Genomic DNA, 21557 nt, shown 5'->3' on the forward strand with positions numbered 1-21557 from the left:
ATCACATGCCACCAGCTTTGCAAGTGCGATCTTGATTTTGAGAGCTTCTTCTCTGGTTCGCTCACTTCTTGATCCAGGAAGCACAGCTCCATTCGCTGTCAAAACAGTTTAAATTCAGACACTGTGTCTTAATGATCCTGCTTTTTAAAAATAAATATAGGATTTTTTCAAGGCTTCTTTTTACTTGTTTAGACAGATTTGTTTTCCGCAGGCCTGCCCCTTTAAGAGTGAGACACCATAGCTGCTTTCTGTTTGCATAGCTCATTTGTTTTTAACTGTGAGCTATTTTTAAACTAAGATTTTATTTCTACAGCCATCTACAGCTTGCAGTACTGGCAGTTGCCACAAACAGGTTTTCTCACTATGCTGTGGACCTCCAATGGTGCTGTTGAGTTCTTCCCTCACTTTTCCGCTTAGGCTCCACTCACAAAGCAAATAAACTGGGAAAGCTAAAACAGTAATGGCGTTAGCTGTTGCTTTTCAAATTTTCAATTGCCAGAGCAGTTGAAAGCTCTGATCCCCTAACAAATTGTCTACTGTACTCACAGAGTTTCAACACCTCCAGTGGGCCTGGCTGTAGCCTAGCTTGCTGCACTGTTGTGGGGTCTTCTGCCAGATGCACTCCTCGTAAGTAACCAACGGTTCTTTGTTCTCTCTTAGTGTGTTCTTCAGAAAAATTAAACATTGCCACAATGTAATTTTTGGTGGTCTTCAGAAAAATATATCCTACTACTGCCACCATATAGTATTACCTGTTCATTTGATATGTGAGCTATTGTAACACTCACAGGACTAGAAGTAATATCCAAAGAAAACATCAGTTTTTGTTACATTTGAAACTCGAACATGTACATATATGTACAAAAACAGTTACTGCACAAGCCACATCGAAACACATCTCACTTTGTTAGGCTAAACCCATAACTCTCTGGTCATGTGTGCTGTGGCATCACTTCCTCCGGTGCCCTTCACATACAGCTTCTTAAGGTGGTCCACTCTTCAGGTCTTCTCACAACACTATCCAACTAGTCCCAATTTGGATTTAATTGTGATAGTTCTTGTAGTTGATTATCCTGTGTACACACAATGGCAAAAGTCAAGCATAATAATGGCTGCTTGGGTGAGGTATGGGATGGAATGCATGCCAGCAAGGTGTCAAATTCCTTCAAGAAAGCAAGAAAATTGGTGAGAGAGAAAACGTGTATAAAAAATTGAGGGGGATCCTATTTTATAAACCCAAATATATATTTTTTATTTGTTTGGGGAATGTGGATGTCACTGGCTAGGCCAGCATTTATTACCCATTCCTAATTGCCCTTGAGAAGGTGGTAGTGAACTGCCAGTCCTTGGGATGTAGGTACACCCACAGTGCTGTTAGGCAGGGAGTTCCAGGAATTTGGAACGGCGATATACTTCCAAGTCAGGATGGTGTGTGACTTGGAGGGGAAGTTGCAGGTGGTGATGTTCCCATGCATCTGCTGCCCTTGACCTTCTAGGTGGTAGGGGTAGCAGGTTTGGAAGGTGCTGTCGAAGGAGCCTTCGTGAGTTGTTGCAGTGCATCTTGTAGATGGTAGACACTGCTGCCACTGTGCATTGGTGGTGGAGGGAGTGAATGTTTGTGGATGTGGTGCCAATCAAGTGGCCTGTTTTATCCTGGATGGCATCGAGCTTCTTGAGTGTTGTTGGAGCTGCACCCATCCAGGCAAGTGGAAAGTATTCCATCACACTCCTGACTTGTGCCTTGTAGATGGTGGACAGGCTTTGGGGAGACAGGAGGTGAGTTACTCACCACAGAATTCCCAGCCTCTGACCTGCTCTTGTAGCGACAGAATTTATGTGGCTGGTCCAGTTAAGTTTCTGGTCAATGCTGACCCCCAGAATGTTGATAGTGGGGGATTCAGTGATGGTAATGCCATTGAATGTCAAGGGGAAATGGTTAGATTCTCTCTTGTTTGAGATGGTCATCGCCTGGCACTTGTGTGGCGCGAATGTTACTTGCCACTTATCAGTCCAAGCCAGGATGTTGTCCAGGTCTTGCTGCATATGAACATGGGCTGCTTCAGTACCTGAGGAGTCGCAAATGGTGCTGAACATTGTGCAATCATCACTGAACATCCCCACTTCTGACCTTATGATGGAGGGAATGTCATTGATGAAGCAGCTGAAGATGGTTGGGCCTAGAACACTACTCTGAGGAACTCCTGCAGTGATGTCCTGGGACTGAGATGATTGACCTCCAATTACCACAACCATCTTCTTTTGTGCTAGGTAGGACTCCAACCAGTGGAGAGCTTTCCTCCTGATTCCCATTGACTCCAGTTTTGCTAGGGTTCCTTGATGCCAAAATTGGTCAAATGCAGCCTTGATATCAAGGGCAGTCACTCTCACCTCACCTCTGGAGTTCATCTCGTTTGTCCATGTTTGGACCAAGGTTGTAGTCAGGAACTGAGTTGCCCTGGCGGAACCCAAACTGAGCGTCACTAAGCAGGTTATTGCTGAGCAAGTACCACTTGATAGCACTGTCGATGACCCCTTTCATCACTTTGCTGATGATCAGGAGTAGACTGATAGGGAAGTAATTGGCTGGCTTGGATTAGTCCTGCTTTTTGTGCACAGGACATACCTGGGCAATTTTCCACATTGCCGGGTAGATGCCAGTGTTGTTGCTGTACTGGAACAGTTTGGCTAGGGTCATGGCTAGTTCTGGAGCACAAGTCTTCAGTACTATTACCGGAATGTTGAGTAAATCAGATTGGCTGAAGACTGGCATCTGTGATGCTGGGGATCTCAGGAGAAGGCTGAGGCAGATCATCCACTCGGCACGTCTGGCTGAAGATGGATGCAAATGCGTCAGTCTTGTCTTTTTCAGTGATGTGCTGGGCTCTCTCATCATTGAGGATGAGGATATTTGTGGAGCCTCCTCTTCCTGTCAGTTGTTTAATTGTCCACCATCATTCACCACTGGCTGTGGCAGGACTGCAGAGCTTAAATCTGATTGGTTGGTTGTGGGATCACTTAGCTCTGTCTATTGCATGCTGCTTCTGCTGTTTGATATGCAAGTGGTCCTGTGTTGTAGCTTTGCCAGGCTGATACCTAATTTTTAGGTTTCCTGGTGCTGCTCCTGGCCTGCCCTCTTGTATTCTTCATTGAACCAGGGTTGTCTCCTGGCTTGATGGTACTGGTGAAGCGGGGGATATGCTGGGCCATGAGGTTACAGATTGTGCTTGAAAACCATTCTGCTGCTGCTCATCGCCCACAGCGCCTCATGGATGCCCAGTTTTGAGTTGCTAGATCTGTTCGAAATCTATCTCATTTAGCACAGTGGTAGTGAGTACCCTCAGTGTGAAGACAGGATTTCATCTCCAGAAGGACTATGTGGTGGCCACTCATACCAATACTGTCATGGACAGATGCATCTGTGACAGATAGATTGGAGAGGACGAGGTCAAGTAGGTTTTTCCCTCTTGTTGGTTCCCTCACCACCTGCCGCAGACCCAGTCTTGCAGTTATGTCCTTTAGGACATGGCCAGCTCGGTGATTAGTGGTGCTACTGAGCCACTCTTGGTGGTGGACATCGAAATCCCCCATATTTTGTGCCCTTGCCACCCTCAGTGCTTCTTCCAATTGATGTTCAACATGGAGAAGTACTGATTCATCAGCTGAGTGGGGGGGGGGGGGCGGGCAGTAGGTGGTAATCAGCAGGAGGTTTCCTTGCCCATGTTTGACCTGATGCCATTAGACCTCGTGTGGTCTGGAGTCAATGTTGAGGACTCCCAGGGCAACTCCCTCCCTACTGTATACCACTGTGCCACCACCTCTGCTGGGTCTGTCCTGTCAGTACACTTTCTTTCTTTCTTTGGCCTCCTTATCTCGAGAGACAATGGGTAAGCGCCTGTGGGACAGGACATACCCAGGGATGGTGATAGTGGTGTCTGGGACATTGTCTGTCAGGTATGATTCTGTGAGTATGACTGTGTCAGGCTGTTGCTTGAATAGTCTGTGGGACCCCTCTCCCAACTTTGGCACAAGTCCCCAGATGTTAGTAAGGAGGACTTTGCAGGGTCGACAGGGCTGGGTTTGCTGTTGTCGTTTCCGGTGCCTAGGTTAATGCTGGGTGGTCCATCTGGTTTCAATCCTTTTCTTAGACTTTGTATTGCAAATTTGGAACACAATTTGAAGCACCTGAGGTAGAAAGAGCTATTCGGTTTCTGATATACAAGACAATCATTGATAAGATACAAAATAGTGAATGTACTAAGTATGTAGTGATGTCTCAGAAAATATAAATTGTAATCAAACAGAAATGCTTCAAGACCATTATTGATTAATTTTATAGAACATTGTCCATAAGCCCTTCCAAAGTCTCTATATGGCATTATATCTTCTCTCTATAGCATGCCCTCTCAGATTACTACCACATATTCTGCAGTCCATTCAGATTGACCAGCGTATGCTCCGTTGATGCTGTTGTGCCTGCTTCAAGTATTTGTAAACAGAATATGTACTTAATGATGGGAAAAGTATGCATTTCCTTCATTCAAGCTTTAACAGTCTCAGGCTCAAAATGTTGCACTCTAGCTACTTGGCCAGAATGATCAAACACATTATAAGTCAGGCTATGAAGACCTGGGATTTAAACCTATCATTTTGTGATGGGGTTGCTGCAGCAGATGAAAGATCCATTATATATCTGGAGCTTAATCAGCAGAAAATTGATGGGATCTCTTGTCATTCTTAACTGTAAGTATTCCAGGTGATGTCAATTCTCAGCCAATTTCTTGGAAGAATACATTCACAACAGCAAACAGCCTATAATTTGCGTCTAACTAGCAGTCAACAGGCATTCTCATTCAAAGAGGCCACGAGAGTAGTTGGTTTGAGAAAGGGACATGTTGCTGTGGTACAGTGGTACAGGAGTGGGTGTTCTACAGATTGGGAGCCATGGTATGATTATGGGGCATTACCAGAAAAGAATCACCATGCATCTAGTCCCTGTAATATTTGATCTAAGACTGCTGAATATTGACAGCAAATGAAAAAAGTGAAATCATGTTATCTTAACTCCAAAACCAACCTTCTCCACTTTGATCAAAAACTAATAAAAGTAAAAAGACCTTTTCAGCATTATAAGGTTGTATAAATTTTGCAAGTAAAGACTGGTATGAATCAATTAAACTAGGAGCTTGAGATGAAAATGCAATCTTTGATGGTTCCAAGCTCTTTGGCTCAGAATTGAAGGGAATGATATGTGTAGATATGATTGTTTTAAACTGATTCTTCATTTTGCTGCTTAGCTCTGCGGCACAGTGGCGCAGTGGTTAGCCTCACAGCTCCAGCGACCCGGGTTCGATTCTGGGTACTGCCTGTGCGGAGTTTGCAAGTTCTCCCTGTATCTGCGTGGGTTTCCGCCGGGTGCTCCGGTTTCCTTCCACCTCTAAAAGACTTGCAGGTTGATCGGTAAATTGGCCATTATAAATTGCCCCTAGTGTAGGTAGGAGAATGGTGGGGATGTGGTAGAAAATATGGGGTAGTGTAGGGTTAGTATAAATGGGTGGTTGTTGGTCGGCACAGACTCGGTGGGCCGAAGGGCCTGTTTCAGTGCTGTATCTCTAAATAAATAAAAATAAATAAACATCGCCTTTTCCTGATTCTAGCTGCATTTATTAGGATCCTTGAAATTCAATTGCAGATCACAGAGGTTTTGGTCTGATAATTTTATTAAGATCCTGTTAAAGCCCCAGGGAGTAACTGTTACGACTCTGGGACCTGTTGCTATGTTTTAAATATTATCCATTAGAAACTGGTTAGCTTTTTTATTGCTTAAAATGTCAGAGCTACTCTGTTCCTTCCTCCTCACTGAAGTCATGTCCTGCTGTGTGAAATTCTGAACGGTAATGTCTAGAATTTTTATGCTACCATGTATTGTAAAAATAAAAGCAGATTACCTGGCATTAGGGGACAGTAGCAAAGCAGTAATGTTACTGGAGTCGTAATATAGAGGCCTGAACAAATGCTCTGGAGACATGAGTTCAAATCCTTGCACAGCAACTGGAGAATTTAAATTTAATTAATAAATCTGGAATTAAAATGCTACTCATTATTCATGATTATGAAACTACTGGATTGTTGTAAACAGCCTATCTGGTTCACTAATGCCCTTCAGGGGAGGAAATCTACCATCCTCAGCTGGTCTGGCCTACATATGACTCCAGACCTACAGCAATGTGGTTGACTTTTAACTACCCTCTGAAATGGTGTAACAAGCCACATTATAACTACACTGCACAGTTCAAGAAGTTGGCTCACCACCCCCTTCTTAAGGGCAATTAGGAATGGGTAATAAATGCTGGCCTTGCCAGTAATGCTCATATCCCAAGAACAAATTTTTTAAAAAGGATGAACATTAGGACTTGATACATCTGGTATTCTGAACAGTCAATCTATAATTCTATAAAATCTGTTCTCCTTTACAGGTTGACCGGACTGAAGTTATAAAGAGTAACTTGCATCCAGTCTTTTCCAAAGTTTTCAATGTGGATTATTACTTTGAGGAGGTTCAGAAGCTTCGATTTGAAGTATATGACATCCATGGCCACTGCAGTATTGGTACTCGTGATGATGACTTTCTGGGTGGGGTGGAGTGCACCCTGGGACAGGTAAATGCTAAAATAAAACAGAATTTCCTTCACAACTCTGATTTTTACAAGGCTGCTTTGATATTTTAATTCATTCTTTCCCTATCACATAAATTAGCATTTGCAGTAAGGAGACAATGAATGGGTCAAGGCTGTAAATATTTCTGGTAACTACAGTATTGCAAAGATACAAAGTATAATAATGTATTTAATAATTAAAAATAAGGTCTAAGATCCTGATAATATTTGTTTTTTATAGTCTGCTGCCAAAGCAAAGATAAGGTACACATGCTGCCATGCACTCAGCTACCAATGAAAAAGACACAGGTCACATCTGCACTAATGCCTTCCATGCTTTAATACTGAATTTTACCAGCCCACTCAGGACGGGCTTGGGGTGGGGGAACATAAGAAATAGGAGCAGGAGTAGGCCATTCGATAAGATCATGGCTGATCTGATTGTGGCCTTAACTCCACTTTCCTGCCTGCCCCCATAACCCTTGATTCCCTTGTCAGTCAAAAATCTGTCTAACTTGCCCTTCAATATAGTCAATGGGACAGTCTCTGTCTTAAATGGGAGACCTCTTAATTTGAAACAGTGCTCCTTAGTTCTAGATTCCCCCACAAGGGGAAACATCCTCTCAGCATCTACCCTGTCGAACCCCCTCAGAAGCTTATATGTTTCAATAAGATCAAGTCTCAATCCTCTGAACTCCAATGAGTATAGGCCCAAACCTGCTCAACCTTTCCTCGTAAGATAAACCCCTCATCCCAGGAATCAGCCTAGTGAACCTTCTCTGAACTGCTTCCAATGCAAGTATGTCCCTCCTTAAATAAGATGACCAAAACTGTACACAGTACTTTAGGTGCAATCTCATCAATGCCCTGTACAGTTATAGCAAGACTTCCCTACTTTTATACTCCATCCCCCTTGCAATAAAGGCCAACATTCCCTTTGCCTTCCTAATTACTTGCTGTAACTGCATGCTGACTTTTTGTGATTCATGTACAAGGACACCCAGGTCCCTCTGTACCACAGCATTCTGCAGTCTCTCTCCATGTAAATAATATTCTGCTTTTCTATTCTTCCTGCCAAAGTGTGCAGCCTCACATTTTCCCACATTATACTCTATCTGCCAAATTTTTGCCCACTCACTCAACCTATGTATATCCCTTTGCAAACTCTTTGTATCCTCACAACTTGCTTTCCCACCCATCTTCGTATCACCAGAAAATTTGGCTATAATACAGTCGGTCCCTTCATCCAAGTCATTAATATAGATCATAAATAGTTGAGGCCCCAAAACTGATCCCTGTGGCACACCACTAGTTACAGTTTGCCATCCTGAAAATGACCCATTTATCCTGACCCTCTGTTTCCTGTTACTCAGCCGGACCTCTATCCATGCTAATATAACACCCGCAACACCATGAGTTCTTATCTTGTGTCGTAACCTTTTATGTGGCACCTTATTGACTGCCTTTTGGAAATCCAAATACACTACATCTACTGGTTCCCCTTTATTCACCCTTCTTGTTACATCCTCAAAGAACTCGAATAAATTTATCAAACACTATTTTCCTTTCACAAAACCATGCTGACTCTGCCTCATTGTATTGTGATTTTCTAGATGTCCTGCTACTACCTCTTTAATAATGGATTCTAGCATTTTCCCAATGATGGCTAACTGGCCTATAGTTTCCCGTTATCTCTCTCCCTCCTTTCTTGAGCAAAGGTGTTACATTTGCGGTTTTCCAGAATCTAGGGAATTTTGCAAGTTTACAACCAATGCATTCACTACCACCCCTTCCTTTAACACTCTTGGATGCAGGCTATCAGCTCCAGAGGATTTGTCAGCCTTTAATCCCATTAGTATTCCCATTGCTTTTTCTCTAGGGATAGTGATTGTTTTAAGTTCCTCCCTCCCTTTTGCCTTCTGATTTTCTACTATTCTTTGGCTGCCTTTTGTGTCTTCATTGTGAAGATGGATACAAAATACTTGTTCAAAGCCTCTGCCATTTCCTCGTTTCCCATTATTAATTCCCCAGTCTCACCCTCTAAGGTTTTGGGGGTGGGGGGGGGGGGGGGGGCGGGGGTGGGGGGGGGGGATGGGCGTGGGGGTTGCCCATCACCATGCCAATGTCATGGAATTTAACCAAAGGTGGGAAGGTCAAAGGTGGCCTTCCCATCCACAGGCCAATTGAGACCCTTAAATGGTCAATTAAGGGCCACTTAAGGGCCTGTTCCAGTGGCGGGATAGCTCTCCACCACGTGGGGAGGCCACCCACTAAAAACTGGCAGCCTCCTTGCGGGCTTGGTGGTGGTGGGGAGCCTCCTGATCGGGCACCTGTGGCTCTTGGCGTGCCCCCCAGCAGCAAGGGCCACCCCCTAGAAAATCCATTGCCACCCTCACGCCCACCCTGCCCCTCCCCACCGGCGCCTGCCTGACTGGCCCTGATAAGCCCCACAAACGTATCTTCAGTCCGGGGCCTCCTCCATTCTGGCTGGTCAAGGCCTGCTGCAGTCCCAGCAGTGGCCACTGCTCCCAGTGGTGCTAGCGAGACTGAAGAGCTGCTGGCCCTCCGATTAGCCGTCAGCTCTTGGAGGCGGTCTCCTGTCTTTTAAAGGAATGGGAGCCCTGGCACCAGGCAGTTAATTGCCCGAGTGCTGAAAAATGCGGCAGGAACTCCGGCTGTGGGCACAAAATTCAGCCCACTACATCGAGTGAGATCTGTACCTCTGCTTTGCCAAGCTACAATTCTGAATTGGGAGGTTACAAACAGCTAATAATGGTGTGAAAACAGGATTGAAAATTTTACCCAGAATTTATTACCTAAAAACGTGTACCACTTAACACACTTGTGTAAAATTCTTTTGTGTACTAATCAAACATATTAACCTATTTATTTTATTAGGTAAAATTAGTAGAACAAAAAGAACAGGTTTTAAAACTTTACTTAAACTTACAGATCATGTTCCAAGATAATTTAGAGCACCTCAGAGTCCTTGAGTATCTCTGTGATAATACGTCATCTGAACCAGAGTCTGTAATGTGAATAAAAGCAAAATACTGCAGATGCTGGAAATCTGAAATACAAACAGAAAGTGCTGGAAATACTTAGCAGGTCAAGCCGCATCTGTGGAGAGAGGAACAGAGTTAACGTTTCAGGTCTGTGACCTTTCATCAGAACAGTTCATCAGAAAGATCACAGACCTGAAACGTTAACTCTGTTCCTCTCTCCACAGATGCGGCCTGACCTGCTGAGTATTTCCAGCACTTTCTGTTGTATTTCTGTAATGTGAAGTTTGACGTGAAATATACACAGAGTACCTGCTCACCCCTGCTTATCAATGGACTGGCAAAGAGCGTTATTTACTAAAGACCTTAGATGCTAGGTATGGATGTATCTGCTCCTGATTTGAAACACAAACTGAGACAAAGGAATATAAAAAGGACATATTTTACAACATCTATTGCCCTAGACAGACTGTCTCCAGCTGGCAGTAACAAATTGAAGTGGCCAACGGCTGGCCAACTATCAAGATTTCACACAAAGCTATTTTAAAACGAGTCTTTTATGAAATGAAATATGATTTCTGTTAAGTCACACCTGCATCTTCCTTCTGAGGTGCTATTTAATGCATTTTTTTGAACAATGGACCAGTTGGAATTTCTATCTAAATAATATTGTTTGAATCCTGTGTCATGCTGCTCATTTTACTGCAGTTATGTACTTTTGGTGAAAGCTGTTTTCTTTAGCTGATGAGGGGGTGGGGGCATCATTTAATTTAACCAGCCTGCAGGAATTTGACCTGATCTGTATGCCCGTTTTACATACTGCCTGATTTTACTTTGCGCTGACATCAGCAGCGAGCAAAATCATGTGGCGTGTCGAACGGGTACCTGATCGAATCAGATCAGTTTCTTGCTGTCAGGTGTTACCTGTGGCTCAGTTGGTAGTACTCTCGTCTCTGAATAATAAGGCTCTGGGATCAAGGCCTACTCCAGGGCCGGCGTGCAAAAAATTAAGACTGACACTTCACCGCTGTACTGAGGGAGTCATCTCTCAGATGAGATGTTAAACTAAGGCCCCATCTGCCCGTTTGGGTGGATGTAGAAGATCTCATGGCACTATTTCAAAGGAGAGCAGCAGAGTTATCCCTGGTGTTGTGGCCAATATTTATCCTTCAATCAAAAACAGATTATCCGTTCAATGCTGTTTGTGGGAGTTTGCTGTGTGCAAAATGGCTGCTGTGCTTCTTACATTACAACAGTGACTGTACTTCATTGGCGCTTTGAGATGTCTAGTGGTTGTGAAAAGTGCTATATAAATGCAAGACTTACTTTCTTTCCTGCCAAGTGGTTTAGATTAACGTTACTCCCTATAGATTGGTTTGGTGGAAATTGAATAATGTTAATTAATTTAAGATTATCTAGTTAATTATAGATCTGAGCTATGTCATTGTTTCATGAAATGTAAGGTCATTCTATGCAAATATAATTCTTCATTTGATCCATGGTGTTCCATTAAGTGATTCATGTGAGCATTGTTGTTTGAGGTGCATGTGATTAATGATGTACTCCTGATTGTAAGTGTGACTGACCTTACCCTAAATTAAGTAAACCCAGCAATGTTTGACCAATCAAAGCAGTACAGAAATGTTGCAGAATTTTGAGATGAGTTATGAGTCCTGAATTACTAAGGGACATCATCCGGGCAGTTACACCAGGATTGCGTCCAATGAGGCCTCCAGTGTTGACCTCGCTGGGTCATCTGGAGGGCACCTAAATAGGATAAGCCCAGTGGTGCCTGTGCCAGTAGGACCACATTGCGCATATCTACCAATCCAAATAGACCAGAAATTTGATATCTGCTTTTCTGTAAGGGGACCCAACTCCATACCAAATGATTTTGTAGCTGCCTTGTCTCAGGGCGTCCTGGACAGTTCCCTGGCCTAGGCCCTCTGGTGGGACCTACCTGTGCCTTCTAAGAAGCTGGCACATCTCATCTATCTGGGTGTAACTTTGAACAATGACCTATATTATTCACCCTGGCCTGCTGATTGCACTCTTGCTTTCAGGCCAGAAGTTTATAGTTTCAAACCCCACTCTAGAACACGAGCACATAATCTAACCAGATACTCCAATGCAGTACTGAAGTTCCCTTCTGGTAGTGAGTTCTGCATTGTCCTCGCATTGTCTCCCGAAAAAGACTAACAGGTTATTTAATTCATTGACATTGTGGGTTCTGGCTACTAATTTTGCAAAGATTATAATCTCTGCACTTTGAAATAATTTATTGTGTAATGTGTTTCGAGATTAAATGTTTCTGAGCAACATAATGATGGGCTGAATTTTACTAGCCCTCTGACGTTGGGGATCGTGGCGGGGGGAGCCCAGAATATTCTAGGGGGAGAGGCCCGCCATGATGCCCGATGCCAGGTACGTCCCACCGCATTTTACCGGTGGCGGCAGGAACTTGGTGTGGCCTCCCCACCGCTCAGCAGCGGCACCCCAATTTAAATATGCTAAGCATTACTTACCTGGCCTGATTATGCATCCTGCTGCTCATCGCTCTTCAGTTCCGTATTTTTAGCTGAATGGGGGCTGTCAGGTGCCATCCTGTTCACGAATGAGAGAAGCCAGCGGGACAGCAGAAGAAGGAATAATCAGAGACAGTGTAGGTAAGTCTATGTATACCGGGGTCTCAACTCTGCAGGCATGAAGGGAGGTAAGAGGGGGGCTGGTATTACTGGGGGCACAACTCTGCAGGCATTAAGAGAGGTACTGCATACCCTCTCTCTGTAAATAGTGGCCGCTCTGCGTCATTGCTTGTTTGTGTGTGTGAAGGAGCAATGGCACTCCAGTCACCCTGTGTGTGGGGAGGGTGCCAGAAACGGTAGGCGTGTAAAGATTATCTGGCTGGTGGGGCAATTGATGCAGTTGGTAGAATCTTGATGTGGTCATGCTGTGCCACTCTTAGTGGGAGCTAAGACAGGCAATGTCATGCCATGCACCATAGTTGATGCATGGAAACACCTGATGTACCTGTCAACACCAATGCCTGCCCTATTAGGAACCTCCAAAAGAGTGAAGGATACAATTTTATTTGTCATGTGGAGATGGGTATGGCCCATCCTATATTGTCTGATCCGCTTCTCCTGAGGATCCATACGCACTGCAGGCAAAACTAACAGGCAGGTGCAGCTCACGTACAGGCCCCCGGTTGTGAGCAGCAGCTCCCGAGGAGAGCTCGCCACTATAGAACGCCGTGCATCTACAGGTCCCACATGACATAGCAACAGACGTCAAAGCGCCAGTGTCAGAGGCGACTGCGGATATCAAGAGAGGCGGTGATACATCTCTGTGCCCTGCTCAACGATGACCTGCAGCCCATGGGCTTCGGTGGACATCCTATGCCTGTGGCCCTCATAGTGACAGCAGCTCTTAACCTTTACACCTATGTATCATTCCAGGGTCATCGGAGACTTTTGTGGGATCACACAGTCAGCAGTGCACTGCTGCATCAGGGAGGTCACTGATGCCCTGCACTGGAGGGCCAGTGAGTATGGCTGCTTCAGGACAGACCCTAACAGCCAGGCCCAGAGGGCCATCAGCTTCGGCACCATTGCCAGATAACCAAAGGTGCAAGGGGGTCATAGACTGCACTCATTTGGCCATCAGGCCTCCTGCCAGGATAGCAGCTGCAGACATTAGCATTAAGGGATCCCTCTCAATCTAGGTACAGCTAATATGTGATCACTGAAGACGCATCATGCAAATCTGTGCCCGCTTCCCAGGTAGCTGCCATGACACCTTCATCCTGCGCCAGTCCCCACTGCCGTTGCTGTTCACTGAACTGGCTCAGATGGAGGGGTAGCTTCTTGGAGACAAGGGATACCCCTGCCAGATATAGCTCCTGACACCAATGAGACACCCCACCACTGCTGCAGAGGAGTGATACAAAGCCGGCCATGGAGCTACAAGAGCCACCACTGAGCAGGCGGTCAGCATGCTGAAAATGTGTTCCCACTGCCTGGATAGATTGGGTGGTGCCCTGTACTATGAGCTGCAAAGGGCAGCTCCTTTCCTTGCTGCTCACTGTGTTCTGCACAACAATGCACCCATTGGGGGGCAGGCCTGGCATGATGAGGAGAGACGTCAGCAGGAATCCTACTCGGAATATAAGTATGCTGAGGACTTACAACAGGAAAGCCGCATGGGAGGGCAGAGGGCACCCAGGCTCCGCTTTCAGGGTGAGCAGCGAGCTAGGGATGCACGGCAGCGGCTTGTCAGACAAAGGGTCTCTGCTCCATAGGAACCATCATGAGCTCTGCAAGCCACACAGCACCCTCACTCATCTGCTGTGCAGCAGTCCACATCTGCAACATCTTTGTCTAAACCATTAGAGGCAGCAGCAGACTGAGCCATTGTCCATGTTACTGCATCCATGGAGACACACATGAGTAATGCCGGCACGGCAATGATGTTATTGCATACATTGGCAGTTCTGAAAGGCCAATGACGAAAAGGGATGAGACATGAGTGAAACATCCTGGCACATTTCATTCATACTAGAAAACACACACACATGTTGGTTCATAACATTTAATGCAGTACTTATGTACATAGTGGTGACACCCGTGCATTCCCATTAGTGTCAGTGTATTTTCTTAGAGCACTTGCGAGTGCCCCTTCTCGGTGCAACCTCTGCGCTTGCAGCCTGACTGGAGGAAGGCTGCTGATCAGAATTCCCTTTGGCTGTGGATGACTTCAGTGGTCGTCCTCTGCATGGATGAGGCCTGGAGGGCCCCGGCTGGCTGGGGGATTCCTGTGTCAGTGCAGAAATCTGCTCAGATGTCGCGGCTACCGGAATTTGATTCACTGGTGCAGAGGCGGAGGGGATGGCGTCTATCAGCCTGAGGGAGGACCCCAGGTATGTCGCGCCTCCTCCAACCCAGGGATCGTTTGAACCCCTCTACTCTCCCGGGAAGGAGCAGGGGCAAGGACAGTCTCCATGCCCTTGGTCCCTCTCTTGCCTTGCCACTGCTGCTTGGATGTCATGGCTGCGGTTAGGGATTGCAGGTCAGTGCATATTAATTGATTCTGGCTCACCAAGAGGATGCCGCTGTCTCAATGAATGATGCCAGGTACTCATATGCCTGGGGCATGGCAGCTGTCATGGCCTGGATGGACTCCCCCACCGTCTGCTTGACGCTCCCTATGGCCTGTGGCATCTCCACCTGCTGTGCCAGGACTTCTGCATCACCTCCAGCATGCCCTATGCTACCGACAACAGAGGGTCATCAGTAGCCTGGGGCTCAGCATGGGCCTGGCCACTCAGCCCTCCGACTGTTAGGGGCCTCAGCTGTCTCAGCCTCAGTCAGCTGCTCAGGTACGTGTGCAGAGCTCTCACCAGCTTGTGACCCACACTCTAAGTCTGAACGGATACTCACTGAGGTGTCTGTATCTGCACTGGTGGAAAGTGCGTTAGTGTCCTGGGGCACTGCTTCCTCAGAGGGTGACTGTTCCTCCGAGGTGTGGGAAGGGTCCTGCACGGCTGGGGTCGGCTGCGAGTGTCTGACTGGAAGACAGAATGGGAAGAGCACACTGTCAGTCCTGATGTAGCACATTTCACAATTGCAACAACATTGCATCACAGAACCGCAATTCCACGTTGATCAGTGTTTATATTGATCGGACGTATGTTCACCATGGACCCCAATGTCCACTTCACCAAATGAGTGGGTCAGTTTGTATCTCCAGGGCCACCTCCACAGCATTTTTCAGCTGTCGTAAGTCAGCAGCACCTCCACCGGTACAGGCATTGTGGGCCCTCCGCCTGGAGGACCAAGGGGGCAGCTATTACAGATGGCATTTCATCAGCACGACACATATCACAAGAGGGTTGATGGGCACAAAGGTGGGGATGCTCGGTGTGCACTACTGAGTGGGCTACTCATGTATGTACCATTCTCTGAGCAGCAGACATGGGTAAGTTCTATCATACATTTCTCCATTCATGTCACGTCTTTCCTCCCTGCCCAACCTTCCTTTCATCAGCATGGCAGTGCCACTCTGTGTGGGCACACCCAGTTTGAGTGTAGCCTTGAGGTAAAGTTGCACTTACTTTTGCAGTTTGCAGCAGGTCATTCATCCTTTTGCGACACGGGACCCAATCTCGGCGGGTGGCCCCACGGCTACTGACCTCCTGTGCCACCTCCAGCCAGGCTGCCTTAGTTAGGTGAGAGGGCCTCTTTTTGCCATTGCTGGGGAGGAGGACCTCCCGCCTTGTCCACACAGCCTGGAGGAGAGTGAGCTGGGAGCATCACTGAACCATGGAGCCACCCTGGCACGGCCCTCTGTCTCTATGCAGGTAAGTTTTTCTTCCCTGTGACGATTCTCACTCTGCAGTCCAGCAGCTATGGCTTCAATATACTCTGTAGGTGCAGGCATAGCTGATGTGCTGACCAGCAGCTGTGCCGACATCCATCACGGCACCGGATGTCCTGCCTCCCGCCTCCAGCCCCCACATAATATGAGGGGGGCAGTGCGTCACCGTGATGCTAATGAGCCCCATGCTTAATATAGCAGGGGCTCAGCGATGGGTGACTCGTGTGGGTGGACCGCCAAATTCAAAGGTGGCGGGCTTGTATAATTCAGGCCAATGAAATGTGTTATCTAAATGCGAGTATTTCTTGCTATACGTGAAAAGAAAGAAAGTTGATTTTTTGATTTCTTTGTCTGACTTTATATGAAGAGGGCAAAATTGGCACAATTAAACAGTTCAAAAAGATTGTGCAGTTGTTAGCTATTTTTAGGTTAGGAATTTTTATTGACAGGATTAATCAATAAGGCAATGATCTGAGGAGAAAGATCCAGCTCTATCTTGTAAGGCTGATGGAAAAAAATCACTGTAAAAGTGCTGTACAGACCAACAAACTTACCAGAGACTCTGCTCCTAAAAGTATCCGCACTAAGATTCGCAAATCTTGAAAAAGAACTTTCCTATTTCATCAGAACTATAAATACTTGAGCTTGCCTACACAATTACTCACAGAAAGATCTTGTTTAGTCATCCTCAGGCCAGGTTTCCAGAGTTTGGTAATATCCCTGACAGCAGTACTATTATTAGTTGTCTGTTGTACATCGAGGTTACCAATTTCCAATATAGGTTTATGATGTCAAACAGGTTTGTAAACGATGCAAAATCATTCCTTGAGTTCTTGGAGGGGGAGGTGTAGGCAGATGCAATCGAGATGATAGTTTTCAGTCCCCTAATTGCTTTGATCACATGGTTTCTGAAAGTCGATCTTAGAGTCAGTTAGAAAATAGCAACAACAACAAAAACATTGTGTGATGGTTAACCAATGGGAAATTCTGATTGTCATCTATTTCAGGCAAGGTACTCTATTGTCCCAAAGCAGGAAGATGCTTTGACTGATTTCAGGTTACATGCACTGACTGACTATTAGAATGATAGGAAATATTAAAGGAGTAATCTTCCAATTACACTTAGATGCTGGGAAAATCATATCCAGCATGTATTCAATATGCACAAAGCTTCCCACTTTACTCCTTATGTAAGTAATGATTTCAGGCTGGGCAAAATCCATGGTGGGGATTTTAAAAGGACATCGTTTTAATGCCTGGTTCTGCCTTTTCTTTCTTTCTTTCTTTGGGCCTCCTTATCTCGAGAGACAATGGATACGCGCCTGGAGGTGGTCAGTGGTTTGTGAAGCAGCGCCTGGAGTGGCTATAAAGGCCAATTCTGGAGTGACAGGCTCTTCCACAGGTGCTGCAGAGAAATTTGTTTGTTGGGGCTGTTGCACAGTTGGCTCTCCCCTTGCGCCTCTGTCTTTTTTCCTGCCAACTACTAAGTCTCTTCGACTCGCCACAATTTAGCCCTGTCTTTATGGCTGCCCGCCAGCTCTGGCGAATGCTGGCAACTGACTCCCACGACTTGTGATCAATGTCACACGATTTCATGTCACGTTTGCAGACGTCTTTATAACGGAGACATGGACGGCCGGTGGGTCTGATACCAGTGGCGAGCTCGCTGTACAATGTGTCTTTGGGGATCCTGCCATCTTCCATGCGGCTCACATGGCCAAGCCATCTCAAGCGCCGCTGACTCAGTAGTGTGTATAAGCTGGGGGTGTTGGCCGCTTCAAGGACTTCTGTGTTGGAGATATAGTCCTGCCACCTGATGCCAAGTATTCTCCGAAGGCAGCGAAGATGGAATGAATTGAGACGTCGCTCTTGGCTGGCATACGTTGTCCAGGCCTCGCTGCCGTAGAGCAAGGTACTGAGGACACAGGCCTGATACACTCGGACTTTTGTGTTCCGTGTCAGTGCGCCATTTTCCCACACTCTCTTGGCCAGTCTGGACATAGCAGTGGAAGCCTTACCCATGCGCTTGTTGATTTCTGCATCTAGAGACAGGTTACTGGTGATAGTTGAGGCTAGGTAGGTGAACTCTTGAACCACTTCCAGAGCGTGGTCGCCAATATTGATGGATGGAGCATTTCTGACATCCTGCCCCATGATGTTCGTTTTCTTGAGGCTGATGGTTAGGCCAAATTCATTGCAGGCAGACGCAAACCTGTCGATGAGACTCTGCAGGCATTCTTCAGTGTGAGATGTTAAAGCAGCATCGTCAGCAAAGAGGAGTTCTCTGATGAGGACTTTCCGTACTTTGGACTTCGCTCTTAGACGGGCAAGGTTGAACAACCTGCCCCCTGATCTTGTGTGGAGGAAAATCCCTTCTTCAGAGGATTTGAACGCACGTGAAAGCAGCAGGGAGAAGAAAATCCCAAAAAGTGTGGGTGCGAGAACACAGCCCTGTTTCACACCACTCAGGATAGGAAAGGGCTCTGATGAGGAGCCACCATGTTGAATTGTGCCTTTCATATTGTCATGGAATGAGGTGATGATACTTAGTAGCTTTGGTTCTGCCAAATGGTTCTGCCTTTTAGGGTCTAAGAATACCCTGACGTTGCCCTCTTTTTTTTTAATCACTGCTGTTATAGAACTGTACCAGTCCATGTGCTGCTGAATGTGCCTGATAATTTCTTGCTTCTCCATAGAATCCAGCTCGGCTTTGAGTCTGTCCTTAATATGGACGCTACGTTTCCTTGGTGGATCTATAGAAGGAATGGCTTCATCTTTCAGGTGTAAAGTGGCTATTCCTTTGAAACTTCCCACTGTATCAAAACAACCCAGGTACATTTGTTGTAAGTTTTGGATGGATTCAATAGGATCACACCTGTTTTGGATGTCGGTTCTTGGCACACTGCTGATGTCATGGATTGTCACAATTCGAAGCTTGCTACTTCCCGGTAGCCCTGCAACTGCTGGACTGTTCATATCGACAATGTAGAATGTTTGCTGTGACCACAAAGAGTTTCCATACCTACATTCTAGCTTTAGTGTTTCCGTACATTTGATTGGGGTACCTTTGTACACAGTGGGTCTTGTATATGTAGGTTGCATCATGGCTTCCCATCTTGCCAGGTACATGTTCTTCAGTGTTCTCAGTGGCAAAATATTTGTAGTTGCCCCTGTATTGATCCTGAGTCGCAATTTGTGCTGTCTGGACTTCTCTGGGCAAATATCAGTGGTGGTGAATGCTTCCTGCTGAGTAACTCAGACCATCTGGCGATTGTTACTGTGTGAAAAGATTGCTCACCATCAGTGGTCTCTACATTACTCACATCCATGTTGATCTCATGGACACCTCAGCATCTGGATTGGCCTCTTCTGAATGTATCCCTGTTCCTCTCTCAAGGTGGTGTTTCTTTCTTGTCAGGTCGTGGTCTGCTGTGACTTGTGGCCAGTTTTCTTTTACCAGACTCTTGCACAGCCTTGATCAGTGCCCTTTCTTGCCATAGACCTTGCAGTTGTCCATGTAAGTGGGACAATTTCTTGGTTGGTGTACCAGTCCGCACTTGCCACATATCTTGTCTTGCTGAGGTGACCAGGTTACCTTGCCTATGGCCGTTGTTTCAAGTGCTCATATACACTGCCTACTTGTAGCAATGGCCTCAAATTTCCTGCCTTCTCTCAGGAGACATGCTCTATCATACCCCTTTTCTTTGTAAAGTGGCTATTTCTGAACAAACTTCTATCTGGGTAGATGCATTGACCGTGATCCTTTTGGATAACTCCACTTCGGAAAAATCAAACATTTCCTTTGTCGTGACATCTGCTTATGAATTGATCGATGGTCTGCTTCAGCTGCTGCCTGTATGCCATTAGCTCAGGATGAGACCCCCAGCTGTCTCCCTCTGGTTAGTCCAGAGTCTTGCTGGCTTCCTCTGATCCTCTTCAGATGATCCTGAGGTGTTGATACAATGCAGCTCCTTGTTGCTGATTGCGATTTTAATTTTGATTGCTTGCTTGTCCAGCTCAGTGACAGTAAGATCCAAGAAATACAATTTCATGTATTACCTGAAAAGCTGGAATTCATGGAGAAGGGCTTTCCAATTCACCAATGGGTATTTGGTAGTCATAGTGCCAAGTTATTGGCTTGCAAGAATCCTTGGCTTGACCCTTTGAATGACTCTCTCTTTTTTTTACTGAGGCTTTCCTTGAAGGGAAAGAAATATGCAGGTCTCCTGTGTGCACAGCATTGGACGCCAGCCACACCCTGTGTTTAGTGCCTGTAGCATAGGCTTTCTGCCCTTGGAGCGGTTATGGTGGGAAAACACACAGCTGCAATGATGGTGCCACTCTGCAGCCCCGACCTGAACCAAATCTGCTTGCTTTTCCTGAACCCAATTCCTGCCTTTTCTTTCCACCCACCATTAAAATAACAACCCCCTTTCATGTACTTACTCACTTTTGAGAACTGAATTCAGCGGATGGTTGTCAAACTGAACAGTGCCAATGGGAGAAATCATTGTCCCCAATGAATGCTGCTGCTGAGCCTCTCTGCTTTACTGCTGCTTCCATGCTGTGATCTTTAACTACACCATGATGCTGTGTGCCCAGAACTCGAAAAGCTTCAGAAACCACAAGCTGCCACCATATTGTGTTATTGCTTTCTTCAGCAATAAGGTACCAAACAATCTTGTGTTGAAAGGTAATCAAAAAGTGGGTTCTTTATTATTAAGTAATAGGTTTACAAGAGAGCTCGATAACACATGTCTGACTAGACAACTAACACAACTCAACTGAGCTTCACGTGTTGGTTGATGCCATCTCCTGTGATGATGTGTGAATTACTCAAACTGTTGAAGTGATATAACAACAGTCAAGGGTAGTGAATATATCTTCAAATGCTATATCTCACCAACTGTACCATTCACTTCATGCACTGTTCAGTGCACCACACTCCCATCATTCACTTACCAACGCTCTATATCAATCAGGACTCGTACCTAATATTCACCTCACTCTCATTCATTTAGCACTGCTGCAAGCTTCATACCCACATCTCACAGCTTGCACACACTGCCAGCTAGTCAACCATGACAGCCACATCGGCCAAACACATTGTACCACAATCACTGACACACTACCCTCTGTCTTGCAAGACAAGGTGTCACATAACTGGAGGAAGCAGGAGCTAACTGGCTGGGCACAGGCCCGGCAGCATGTCCTTACCGCAATGGAGGAGATGGTGGTCATCATCATTGAAGCAGCCATGACAGAGGTCATGGACAGTGGAAGGGCTGAAACTATCGAGGATGATGGTATCCCCATATGTAATCTTCTTTCTCACATCCCACTTCTCCCTCATCCCACAATCTCTTCTGATTTACAAGTTGCTAATGGTGTAAGCATGCACCTCTTGCTTTCTCCCTGCCCCTCACCACAGCCTATCCTTTCAAATACCCAACAGCTGCAGCATGGTCAAGCAGAAGCAAAAGAGCAAGAGATGGAAGAGCAGGAAGACAGCGATGAAGAAGAAACA

At 46.0% G+C, this 21557-nt stretch overlaps 1 protein-coding gene across 1 annotated transcript in view; it reads left to right on the forward strand.

Moving 5' to 3' along the window:
- The window catches only part of cpne7 (copine VII), a 183743-nt gene that overhangs the window by 72209 nt on the left and 89977 nt on the right, over window positions 1–21557 (forward strand). The window contains exon 2 of the mRNA XM_068049886.1: window positions 6474–6656. Within this exon, the coding sequence (XP_067905987.1) occupies window positions 6474–6656 (183 nt within the window). The remainder of the gene's footprint in view (window positions 1–6473; window positions 6657–21557) is intronic.

This window comes from Heterodontus francisci, chromosome 17 (genome assembly GCF_036365525.1).
Source record: "Heterodontus francisci isolate sHetFra1 chromosome 17, sHetFra1.hap1, whole genome shotgun sequence".
Lineage (NCBI taxonomy): Eukaryota > Metazoa > Chordata > Chondrichthyes > Heterodontiformes > Heterodontidae > Heterodontus > Heterodontus francisci.